Genomic DNA, 11,841 nt, shown 5'->3' on the forward strand with positions numbered 1-11,841 from the left:
TGGGAACAAATAGGGATCAGATGTAGATTCCAAGAGCATACCACCAATGTACTTAGTTTGAGACCACCTATGTCTCATCCGGACACAAGCACAAAATCCAACAAAGAGGAATACACTCAAATGCTTACATTTCATTATACATTAAAAATAACAAATTTAATAACACATAACAGAGAGATGATTTACAAGGAAAAAAATATCATCTCCCAAAACAATAACTATGCATTTGACTGTTTCCCTCTCATCTAGGACTCCGGCCAGGGCCAGGACAAAACCAAGTAATCGCATGCCAAGACAAAGACAGAAAGCATGTTGGAAAACAGACATAAGGGGATAGAAGACACAGTATGTAACCCCCTGCCCACTATGGGAGGTCAGGAACCCCACCCAGGGTGTTCTTTTTTAAAAAACGGCAGAGATATAGGGGGATAGAAGACACAGTAAGTACCTCCCTACCCACTATGGGGGGGTCAGGAACCGCATCCAGATCTGAGATTGCTGAATTAAAAAAACAAAAACAATCAGATGAAGGTACAGATCACAAAGAAATGTTTTAATAGAATTAACAATGTATTAAAATAAACTATTTATAACAATAATTAACATATAAATTCATATTTTTATACAATAAAATTATGTATCATATCACATGCAATGTACAAAATAATGCACCTAACTGTATCTAATTTTTAAACATGACTTCTTTAACTGTAACTATATCTAATTCTTAAACATGACTTCTTTCACTGTAACTATATCTAATTTTTAAACACGACTTCTTTAACTGTAACTATATCTAATTTATAAACATGACTTCTTATGCAATTTTTATGAAGCTTGACTTAAGGTGCAACAAGAGAACAAGAGGAAACGAGCTGAAAAGAATAAAACAATCGAGATCACCTATAGTTATGAGGCGATGATTGGGCTTTTCCACAGGAGCAAAGTTTTTTGTTTTTATTCAAAGTTTTAGTTTTTAAGGATTTTATAGTGCTTGCCACAAGGTAAGATCTAGGTTATTTCAGCACTAGTAAAAAAGGAGAAAATTGGACAATGAAAACATTTCTATATTCACAATTTAAAACACCCAAGAAAACTTAAGACAGGGGACTGGTTGAAATAGGAGACAGAATTAAATTCTGCAAACTAACAGTGAAATTAGAGATCCTCATCATAATACAGACACAAGATGTAACAAGAGGAATACACTCGAATGTTTACAAAATATATTCAAAATTCAAAATAAAAATAACACAGTACAAAAACAGAGATGATTCCAAGGGAAAAAAATATCATCTCTCAAGTCTAATACATCACATTTGACCACTTCCCTCCCAGCCAAGTACTCCCACCTGGGTCAGAGCGAAATAAGTAAATTTGTTTCAAAACAAGAACAGAAAGCAACCCGAAAAAGGTAAACAGATTCAGTAAGATAGAAGACATAATACGTAATGACCTCTTCGCCCACAATGGGAGGGGCATGTCATCTCTGATAATATATCAATCAGAAAGTATTCACCGTAATCTCACCTGTGTGTCAAGGATAAAAGCAAAATATGACATTTATTAATTATTCTTTTGTTGTGATGTGTAAAAAGTAGGATTAGTAATTCATGGTTTTCATGGACAAGACATGATGAGACCATAGACCTTTTAACTTCTGCCTTTCTAGATTCTCCACATGACATTGCCAATACTATTGGTAGTGTGTGTGTGTGTGTGCTCTATCTCTCCACATGACATTGCCAATGCTATTGGTAGTGTGTGTGTGTGTGTATGTGTGTGTGCTCTCTCTCTCTCTCTCCCTCCCCATGACACTGCCAATACTATCGGTATTATGTGTGTACTCTCTCTCTCTCATCTTATTTGATATGACATTACATAGCCTTGTAAACCCAAAATATCAGTAAAACAGGATTGGACTTTCAAAATAGTACTTCATTACCCCCCCCCCCCCCCCTCAATTAAAAAAAAAAATGTGCCAAATGCATCGTTTAACTTTTCACAGTCAGATATATCCAATAAAACAAGTTTGAGTGATGATCTTGAGAAAGTCTTTAAAATGAAAATCATGAAAGTCACCAAATCAAAACATGTCATGAACAGTTTTTAAAAATTGCATCAGAAGGCATTTCTAAATTGAAGATTGATGAAAATAAATTGAGGACCTTTAGTGCTTTACATTCTTGTCTCAAAAACATACAAAAAGTTTATAAATGAGACATTAAAAATCTAAAGTTTTTACAACGAAACTTAATAACAACAATCCATATAGAATATCAACAGACTACCAAATTGAATCATATAACAATGTAAACATCAACACACCATAAAAGAATAACATCAAGGTAAAAATTAAAAAAAATTATATCACACCTGAATTTTTTTTACAAGAGCCTTAAAATATAGGAAAATTCCAAGAAGAGTGTTCAACCCACATGCTACTTGTCAGCTCTTATTAGTTATATCAAGCGGAAAAATCCTTTTGTTTCAGTCATAATTCATAACACGGAAATCATAACAAATTGGGCTAAACGATCCTCAGAGCCGTTGAGACATTTTCTTAGCACATTGCATTTACAGTCAGTAAAATAGAATCGGTATAATATTGCTGGGTCATTAACAGAGCCATTATGAACGATGGCTATAATTAATTATGATGGCATGCATGATAGAATATAAAAATAGATAAAATATTCATGATCACATAACCTATGTCAAGACTTTTCTCCATGCACTTCTCAGTGCTTCATTTATTTCTCTAGAAGGTCATGTGGAGCTAAATTTCTATTCCATAGAGTAAAAAACAAAAAATGCACTTTTGAATTAATGTCTTTAAAATCTACGTGTACCACTGCCTACAAACAGAAACTCATTCACCTCCAAGTTGAGTGAGGTAACATGTTCAAAAGTATTTGATCTAAGTTCCCAATACTAAGGCCAGGGATTTACAATCGATGTCACCAATCTATTCACCGACTATGCTTCAATATCATCATTATACAAGATGCTCTACCCTATGGCTCAACACCACAAGACATGTTGCACTAAAAACTTATAAGAATGTCTTAAATGGCAAGGCAATGCAATGGCATTGTGGTATGCTATTTATTTACAGATCAGATGTCTTGCTTTGAATGCCACTTTAGTCATAGGAAATTATCCTTGTGACTTGAGATCTGAGAGCTCTGTCCCATTTGGACCATCCGCAATCCAATCATAGCTGGACTTTACAATGGAGGTCCTGCCTCTTACAATGATTTAAAACGTATTGGAAAGGTCGTTAAAAACTTTAAATCTGTAAAACAAATGCACATCAGCTTGTCACGGCTGTTCATAATTCCCTTCCAATGCTTGGCTCTGGAGCTGTGATGAAGCAATGTCTTCCAGAGATTTCTGTATCAATTTCAATAATTCTTCACCCTGACTCACGATCTCCTCTAGTTTCTCTGCTTCGTCCTGATTCTCCATTTCGAGTTTCTGTAATGATGCAACCTAAACAGAAAATTTTAAGAACAGTTAGTAACATAAAGAGACAAATTAAAACAACAAACAATGTCAAATAAAAAGATAGTCACTCCAAATTTAATTTAAAATCAAATTTTCTTGTTTTTCATTTCAGTGGCACAGCTGCCAACTTTTCAAAGACCTAAAATTAAAATGGGCCACTTTCTGCTAATTGTTTTAATTTTCTTGTCAAAAGAGCATAATCCTGGAATATGCAAGGGTCTTTTCCATATATACAGTGCAGCACGAAAATCTCAACCATGGACATCTCGAAATCACAGAAATCTCAAACACATCTCAATTCCCCGTTTTAATCCCCCTGTTATCATAGTATCAGCAACACAAAACACCTCTAACACTATCGGAGGTGAACATAGAAATCGCGAACAAGCTGGACCTTCACTTTCGCATTCATTGATAAAATTCTTTTGCCTTTGCCTCTATTGAATGGAACCGAAAGCCGCCATCACTCTCCACTGATGTTAACTGTATTATCAATTGTGTGTTCATGTGCATGCGCACATGTGTATGTGGAGCATGTTTGCCTGTATAAGTAGAGGGAGGGGGTGTGCGACGTGTGTTTGACCAGTGTCCTATGCATGTGATGTTTCACTCAATTTAATGTGTACCAGTAACAGTGGGAGACTAGTGAGGCAGTGATGGCATGAGACTGTTACTGTTATGTATTAAAATCAAAAAAGTGATTAGGGATCGGGAAGGTATCATGTGAAGAGAGGCGTTGGGGAGGCAAGTGAGGAGTGGAAATGATTAGGTACCGGATTTGTAGTGTTAAGTGTGTAATCAACAATACGATGTGTTGGCTTTGTCTTCTTATTATAGTACACTGAAAGGGGAATATTCTACCATCTACCAAAACCACCCACGTTTACCCCCTCCCCCCCCTCACATTCTTTGTAAAATACTCTACACGGAAAACTCGAAAACACAGAAATCTCAAACAAATAGGTCGGGTCCCAACTTGTTCGAGATTTCTGTGCTGCACTGTATATATAAACAGCCAATTTAAAAAAGAAAACATTCTCCAGATTGCCAAATCAGGACAGTCCCAATTGTATCAGGACAGTTGGCCACTATGCAGTAATGTAAGCTTGCAACACCTTGCCCTAAAAAAGGTGATCTCTCTTGGTTCTTGAAATAAAAAAGAACCCCCCCCCCCCCCCCCCCAAAAAAAAAAAACCAAAAAACAAACAATTCCGAAAAACAACAATCAAATGATACTAAAACTCTCTTTAGATATCACTGAATCAAAAAGACCCAAAAGTGGTGAATAGAGGTATGAAAGAGCTAATGGTTGTAAAGTTTAGGTGGAAGGAGAAGGCAAGTTGCGTTTATTTACCACTAAATATGATTTCCCTGCAATGTTTCTAAGTTCTAACAGCATTGGTAAGTATCAATCTATTTCTGTTTTGTTTTTCTTGTCATGTATTTTTCTATTTATATTCTGATGGGAATCAGCTGCTTTGGGTACAGCCCTCACATACACTCCTGCAACCCCCTCCCCTACCCTTAATCAAAAGACTATCCTTATCTTACCATGTGATAGCCTAATGTATGTAACTAATGAAACAATGTAACTATGAAATGTTTTGCTTGCTATTCATGATAATATCTTGGTAATATTCTGGATTTAGAGGCAAACATCTATAAACACAATGCACTGTCCAGATGGTCAAAGATGTGAAGGGGTAAATCAGAGTCGTTTGTAAATCACAATAAATGCAAGCAGTGTGATTTTATTGTGAACATTGATATGAGCATCTATAAATAATGATGCGTATCAAATGGTCTATACTGCAAAACAATATGAGTGCCCCCCCCCCCCCCCCCCCAACACACACAGTTATTTTTTTTTTAACCAAAAAAATAAAATAAACAAAAGCATCCCTAAAAACTGATGTAGTTTTAGAATATTTTCTTTTTTTTTTTGTATTTCTCTTCTAACTGTATATCTGAAATTACAGTATTAGAATTTTCAATAATTTCATACAGACTGATAAGCCAGATTTTACTTCATTATGGATGAAAATTGACAACAAAAGCACACCTGTAATTCTGTAGATGAATCTTCATTTGGTAAGGCATCAATCAAGACATCAATATCCTTAGCAGTCCTAGTGATCAGTTTGGCAAACAGGGCTGCATAGTCTGTTCAAAACATTAAAAATATAAATGATTGGCTTGGATCACAGAGTCAGTCAAGACTTGCAATATATCATTCAATGTAAAGCAAATTTGAGCAAAGTCGGTACAAGATGGGAGACAGTGATAGGAAGCTCCAACTGTAAGGTATTTTACAAATTATTCCACTCTACTCAAGTATGAATTAGTACTTGGAAATAAACAGTAACAGAAATTTCAAATTGATTACACAAAGAGTGCTAAAAAGGTGACTTGCACTTGGACTCTATGTAATCAAAGGTATCCTCTTCTTCAAGAGTTCGGCTTTGGATTGTTGCGTGAAGGCAGTTATTGCAAGGGCTTATCAGCGGTTGAAGGAAACAATTTAACATGAGTGGGTGAATTAATTATTGCTCTTAAATGGTGCATTTGATAGTAAACCTCCATTTTGACTTTATCTTACTGATACTTCCTTTATTCTTTGGTTCAATAATTTCATCTGGTTGACCGCTATTAATTTGATCTCACAGTTACGGCTGCAGTATGACTGTATATATGTTATATACATAGTTTAACATGTTGTGATTCTTTTAAGACCACAAAGGTTACTCTGTGGAGGTTAAACAGTTTCTTATGATTCTTTTTTAACATCGCAGAACATTGGTTTGTGTCGATAATAGCCGTCAAATTTCATTTAATTTCAAAAGTTTATTTCATTTGGATAAGTGGTATATTTCAATCAAAGTCTTTGATTTTCTGTTTATTTTGGGGTATTACTACCTTTGGTTATATTTTTATGACTTTTTGAAAATTGCTAAATTTGTCAAAAAAGTAATAGTTTCCCTTGATTGCACAAAATAGCAAAATTTCAGTTTTTGGGGCTCAATAACTGTTCCACTATGTTTCTTAGGGCTCTGAAAAATATTAGACCAAGGTTATGGCTAGTAGTAGTAGGCTTTCTGTAAAGGTGATGGCATCAGTTGTTAGATGTTTACTTTTCTTACAGTGAGGTCTCAAAAATGGAATATTTTGCATTGCACAAGAGTGATTTCAAATCGCCGTAACTTTTTTATTTATTAACATTTTAAAAGAATTTTTTTTTCTGTTCTGTACATCTATCAACCCCAAGTTTGAGATAAACATTCCTAGATAGGTGCATAAAGGAATTTGAATTTTGGTCTGGAATACTTAATGAAAGATGCATTTGGTTTCGTGTGGCCCATGGGGGGAAAAGTGAAGCATTGTGAATTGCACTGACTGTCTGCATGTTTTTCTTAAATTAATATATAGGCATAATTAAGATAATTAGATAGATTATGCACTAGCATATCTCAACATTTTGATTGAACGGGATAACGTAGATATAATTAAAGTTAACGTTTAAGGAAGAAAAAATTACAAATGAAAATGATAACATCACACTTTATTCAGATTACCTTCTTGTGGTGGAGGGGATGGTGGTTTGCCTCCAGGCTTCTCTAAGCCAGGAAATGGACTGCTAGGGGCAAATTGTTGTAATATACCAATGCTGTTGTAGAAATTCTCTGCTTGCTAAAATAAAAATAGAATTGAATATAAATGAAATGAATTCCACAAATTTAAACCCACTCACTCTAATTAATAATATGGCGAATTATTATTGTATAAGAATATCAAATATAGGAATACATTATTGCTTAATTTTTTTTACTAAGATATATGGCTAAAATTAATATTTTGTTTTAAATCGTGACATATGACAATGAAAATGATTGAGCTTGATTGACCCGAGTCTGAGATTGACTTGACTGAGATGAAAATGAAAATAAAAAAAACAACTTAAAATCTTACCTGTGTTACGGAGTCTTGAAGTTGGGTCAAACGATCCGCCATTGTTTTCTCGATGATTCAATTTTTTTTCTCTAAAGTTATAACATTGTATATTCACTTGAATTTTATTCAATTATCTTGAGAAGAACACACAAAATCATGAACTCGAACTGAGAACTGGGAGCAGAGAATCTACTAAATGAACCTCATTTTGAGAGAAAGTGAAGAGTGAAGAGGTATTTTGTATGGAAGTGCTTCCAATTACTTAATAGAAAAACAAAAGGATATGACTTTATTGTGATTGAGCAATTTTGTTGTGATGATTATATTATAAGATTCACTAATTTACATATATGCTTATGTTGGTTCGAACAATGAAAACAATTGAAATTTCTGCATTGTTATTATTATTATTATTATTATTATTATTATTATTATTATTATTATTATTATTATTATTATTATTATTATTATTATTATTATTATTATTATTATTATTATTATTATTATTATTATTAAAATTATTTATAATTTAATTTATAACTTGATTTAAGACAAACAAGCTCAGTGACCCTGTTGAAAGGAGAAATCCAAACGATGTGCGACTTTGTGACTTGCAGTATGTTACCCGGATTATGACCTGTAAAAGTCTGGTTCGAGTCCTGCTGTGGGTAGCGCAGGGTTGAGTCCTTGGAGATGTTACGGAACTTGTGATTGAAGACTCAAACAAAAAGCTCTGGACATCTATAAAAAAATAAGAGGTGCGATTCGGTTGGATAGCGCCCCTTGAGCATGATCATGTATTATACTCAGACGCAAAGAAAAAAGCAGACATACTTAATAACCAATTCCGGTCTGTTTTTGCTTCAAAAGCTCATACCAAAATTTCCACTCAACAGCTACAGGGAGAAGAAAACGATCACAATACTATGGCCGAAATCAGTGTGGCAGTAGAGGGCGTTTCCAAACTCCTAGCCACTCTAGAGCCAAAGAAAGCATGTGGCCCAGACAAAATACCATCCCGTCTCTTAAAGATATTGAGTAACGAATTTGCTCCTGCCCTCACACATTTGTTCAAACTCACTCTTGAAACGGGAGACATACCAATTGTTTGGAAGCACGCTCTTGTCCAACCCATCTACAAGAAAGGTCATAGAAGCAGAGCTCAAAACTACCGTCCAATTTCATTAACGTGAATATGCTGCAAATTGTTAGAGCATAAAGTGAGATCCGCGAAACCTCGAAACTGACAGTATTTTTTTTGTGTGTGTGTGTGTGTGTGATGAACAGCACGGATTTAGGAAGCACCACTCACGTCAAACACAACTTATATCATTAACACATGATCTGTCAGCTGCTATTGATAAAGGAGGTCAAATTGATCTAGTGCTGTTGGACTTTGCCAAGGTTCCTCACCACCGGCTAATCCAGAAATTGTATGATGTTGGCATCAGGAACAAAACATTACAATGGATTTCAGCGTTTCTGGATAATCGCACCCAACAAGTTCTCTTGTCGACGGCGAGACTTCCACTATCGGGATGGTGACATCAGGTGTACCTCAGGGCTCAGTCCTAGGGCCCACCCTATTTTTAGTGTACATAAATGATCTTCGACGAGGTATATGGTCAAAGGTGCGCCTCTTTGCTGACGAAAGATGCCCAATCTCAACTCAAACTCTTGCTTTTAAAATTATTGTTAGAACAAATTTTGGAGTATGGATGCTCAATTGGGATCTATACACAAAGAAAAACATCGATACATTAGAAAACATCATCATCATCATCAACAACAACAACAACAACAAACAAACAAACAAAACAACCAGCAAGAAGCATCACAAACATATTCGATCCTTTCTCAAGTGCAGCACAACGGATTGGCCTTGAACCTCTGGAAAAGAGAAGAGAGATAGATAAACCTAAATTGTTCCACAAGATATACCACAAAAATTCGTGCCTTCAACTTCCAAACGACATCAAAGGTATCGGCACAAGAACAAGGGGACACACATCAAGAGTAACCATCCCAACATCAAAAACAGACGCCCATGTGTATTCGTTTTTCCCTTCCACTGCCCGACTAGGGAATAGTCTCCCACCTGAAGTGGTTGAAAACGGTTGCCAACATGTCTTCACGCGGTTGCTATCGTGACTTTTAAAAAAATAATTTAATCTATGTACTTTTTTATTAGTATTATGTGCAGAGTTTTAACAAGTTTACAATGTAAAACCCTACAAACTGAGGAGTGATCCTCGACAATATCGGAGGTTTCCACAATAAGAAGATGGCACTTTACTCGCATTCTTTTTCAACCGACTTGATCCGACCGTAGCCATCGTTATGTTATAGCCTGATACTGAGATCCAAAAGGACTGGCAGTTTGACGTCATTTGGTTTTTGCACCGCTTAGTGAGTTGTCGTTAGTAGAGCTCATGGAAACAAGTTATTTCATTGGTTGAACTATTGAATACAACTCACGATTTGTTTTCTTTTGTGGCAAAAGACTGACATTTTGACGTCATTTTTTGGTCAGTATCAGGCCATAACTTTACGAAGGCCACGATCCGACACGCCGTGCTGAGGTCTAAAATTTACGAGCGCCTGGTCGGGAATAACGTTGTTGGTGAAGATCTGAAAAAAAGTACCTATGTATGTATGAAACAATGCCAGGCGAAGCAGAGAGAAATGCAAGAAAAGAAAAATACACAGTCTGCCTCGACTGGTGATCGAACCTCACAGACCTTCCCGGGATTCTCATGTTCGATCACCAGGTAGGCTGATATTTAGATAGAGGTGGGGCTGAGATTCGATCACCAATAGAGGCAGGCTATTATATATATATATATTATATATATTTGTTTATTTATTTATTTATTTATTTTTTTAATTTTTTTTTATTTTTTTTATTTTTTTTTTTCTCTCTCTGGAATTCTAATGTTCGACCCCAGTCGAGATGAGCTGATATAGGAGTGTGTGTGTGTGTGTGTGGATTCCTTCGAAATTATAGTCCGTTCCAACTCCTGTGCGCAAGGAATATCACAAATTCCTCCAAATCAAAGTTAAGAAATGTGGTGCCGTGATTTTTTGCATGAGGGCTTATATTTTAAGTGACGTTACGAATTTTGAATAGCGATAGTGATTGACCAAATATGTAGTTTTCTCACAATGCCGAAATAAAACATGACTCAAACTTTATTCTTGTTTCTCTGTCCCATGGGGAAAATAATCATAACAAAGTTTCAGTGGCGTAGCTTAGCAAATAATTTTGGTTGTTTGAAATAGTTTAATAATAGATTATTGTGCGGCTATGTGGTCTCGTGGTATGACACTCGCTTTCGGATCGGAAGGTCCTGGGTTCGAGCCTCGCGCTCGGCGCATAGTTGAGTCCTTGGAAAAGGCTCTTTACTCACATTTTCTCACCGTACGCAGGTGTGAAATGAGTACCTGGCCGAACAGCGTTGTCTTTGTCCGAAAAATTGTAATATCGCCTAACAGGCGTCATGTCCCGTCCTACATATTAAATGTTGCTGTTGACCAGGGACCCCTTGTAAAGCGCTTTGAGCACATTTAGTGGATATTGCGCTAAATAAAGCTCTTTTTTTTTTTTAGATAGCATGTATCTTTGACTTCATGGCGTTGAAAACAGGCTCACAGCGTTTATACTTTTCTCTTACCCGGCGAGATAACATATTGGACGACACGTCAATCAGCCCTTTGGGTGCTTGTACTCATACATTTTTTGGACAAAACATTGATGTCAAAAACCAAGGAGAACCTCCGAATTTTTACGCCAATTTCCGAGAAGTGCCTTTCACAAAGATATAATGCCCAACTAACTGTTGAGCAAGACAACTCATACAGGTCCGACAAGACATGTCACAAAATCCCACTGGTTACCTACCAATCGAGTGAGTTACGTGTTTGCCATTCTTGAATTATGTTCTCTGAAGGGCGCTTTGAATGTAATAATGTGAAATATCACTGAATCTAAACTTCTTTAATACCAGTTCCTTGTAAATTTTGTACAGTATATATAACCTTTCAAAGGAACCGTAGTTTTCAAATACGAGAGGCGCATAATTAAAATGACATAATAATTATTAATTTGACCTCTTCCCTCTGAGTTCCTTGTACTGTGCCATATTGCTATTCGCCGCATGCCATGAAAAAGAATTTTGCGCTTCGACTCACAAGAGAACTCTACATATTTTAATATTTTAATGAATGTAGAAAGCACAACAGCAAGCTGCGCCTCTGGCTTTCAACTATTAAATTGTAACAATTGTTTATGTCACGTGAGTAAAATTTGCTGTAATTTTGAATCTAGGGTGGCGATATTAGTGAGTAATGCACATGAATGTCGTGAATTATAAACCCCTGGTC

At 35.9% G+C, this 11,841-nt stretch overlaps 1 protein-coding gene across 1 annotated transcript; it reads right to left on the reverse strand.

Annotated features, from left to right (window-relative positions):
- Nucleotides 1-526: 526 nt before the first annotated feature.
- Nucleotides 527-7,685, reverse strand: LOC144967790 (mediator of RNA polymerase II transcription subunit 21-like). The gene is made up of 4 exons (XM_078905437.1): nucleotides 7,477-7,685; nucleotides 7,083-7,197; nucleotides 5,573-5,673; nucleotides 527-3,495 (listed from the first exon to the last, which is right to left on the reverse strand). The coding sequence occupies exons 1-4, from the start codon at nucleotides 7,516-7,518 to the stop codon at nucleotides 3,325-3,327; spliced, it is 429 nt and encodes a 142-aa protein (XP_078761563.1). The 5' UTR covers nucleotides 7,519-7,685; the 3' UTR covers nucleotides 527-3,324.
- Nucleotides 7,686-11,841: the final 4,156 nt, after the last annotated feature.

This window comes from Berghia stephanieae, chromosome 3 (assembly GCF_034508935.2).
Source record: "Berghia stephanieae isolate SIO BIC M18660-M18661 chromosome 3, UCSD_Bste_1.3, whole genome shotgun sequence".
In the NCBI taxonomy this organism is placed as follows: Eukaryota; Metazoa; Mollusca; class Gastropoda; order Nudibranchia; family Aeolidiidae; genus Berghia; species Berghia stephanieae.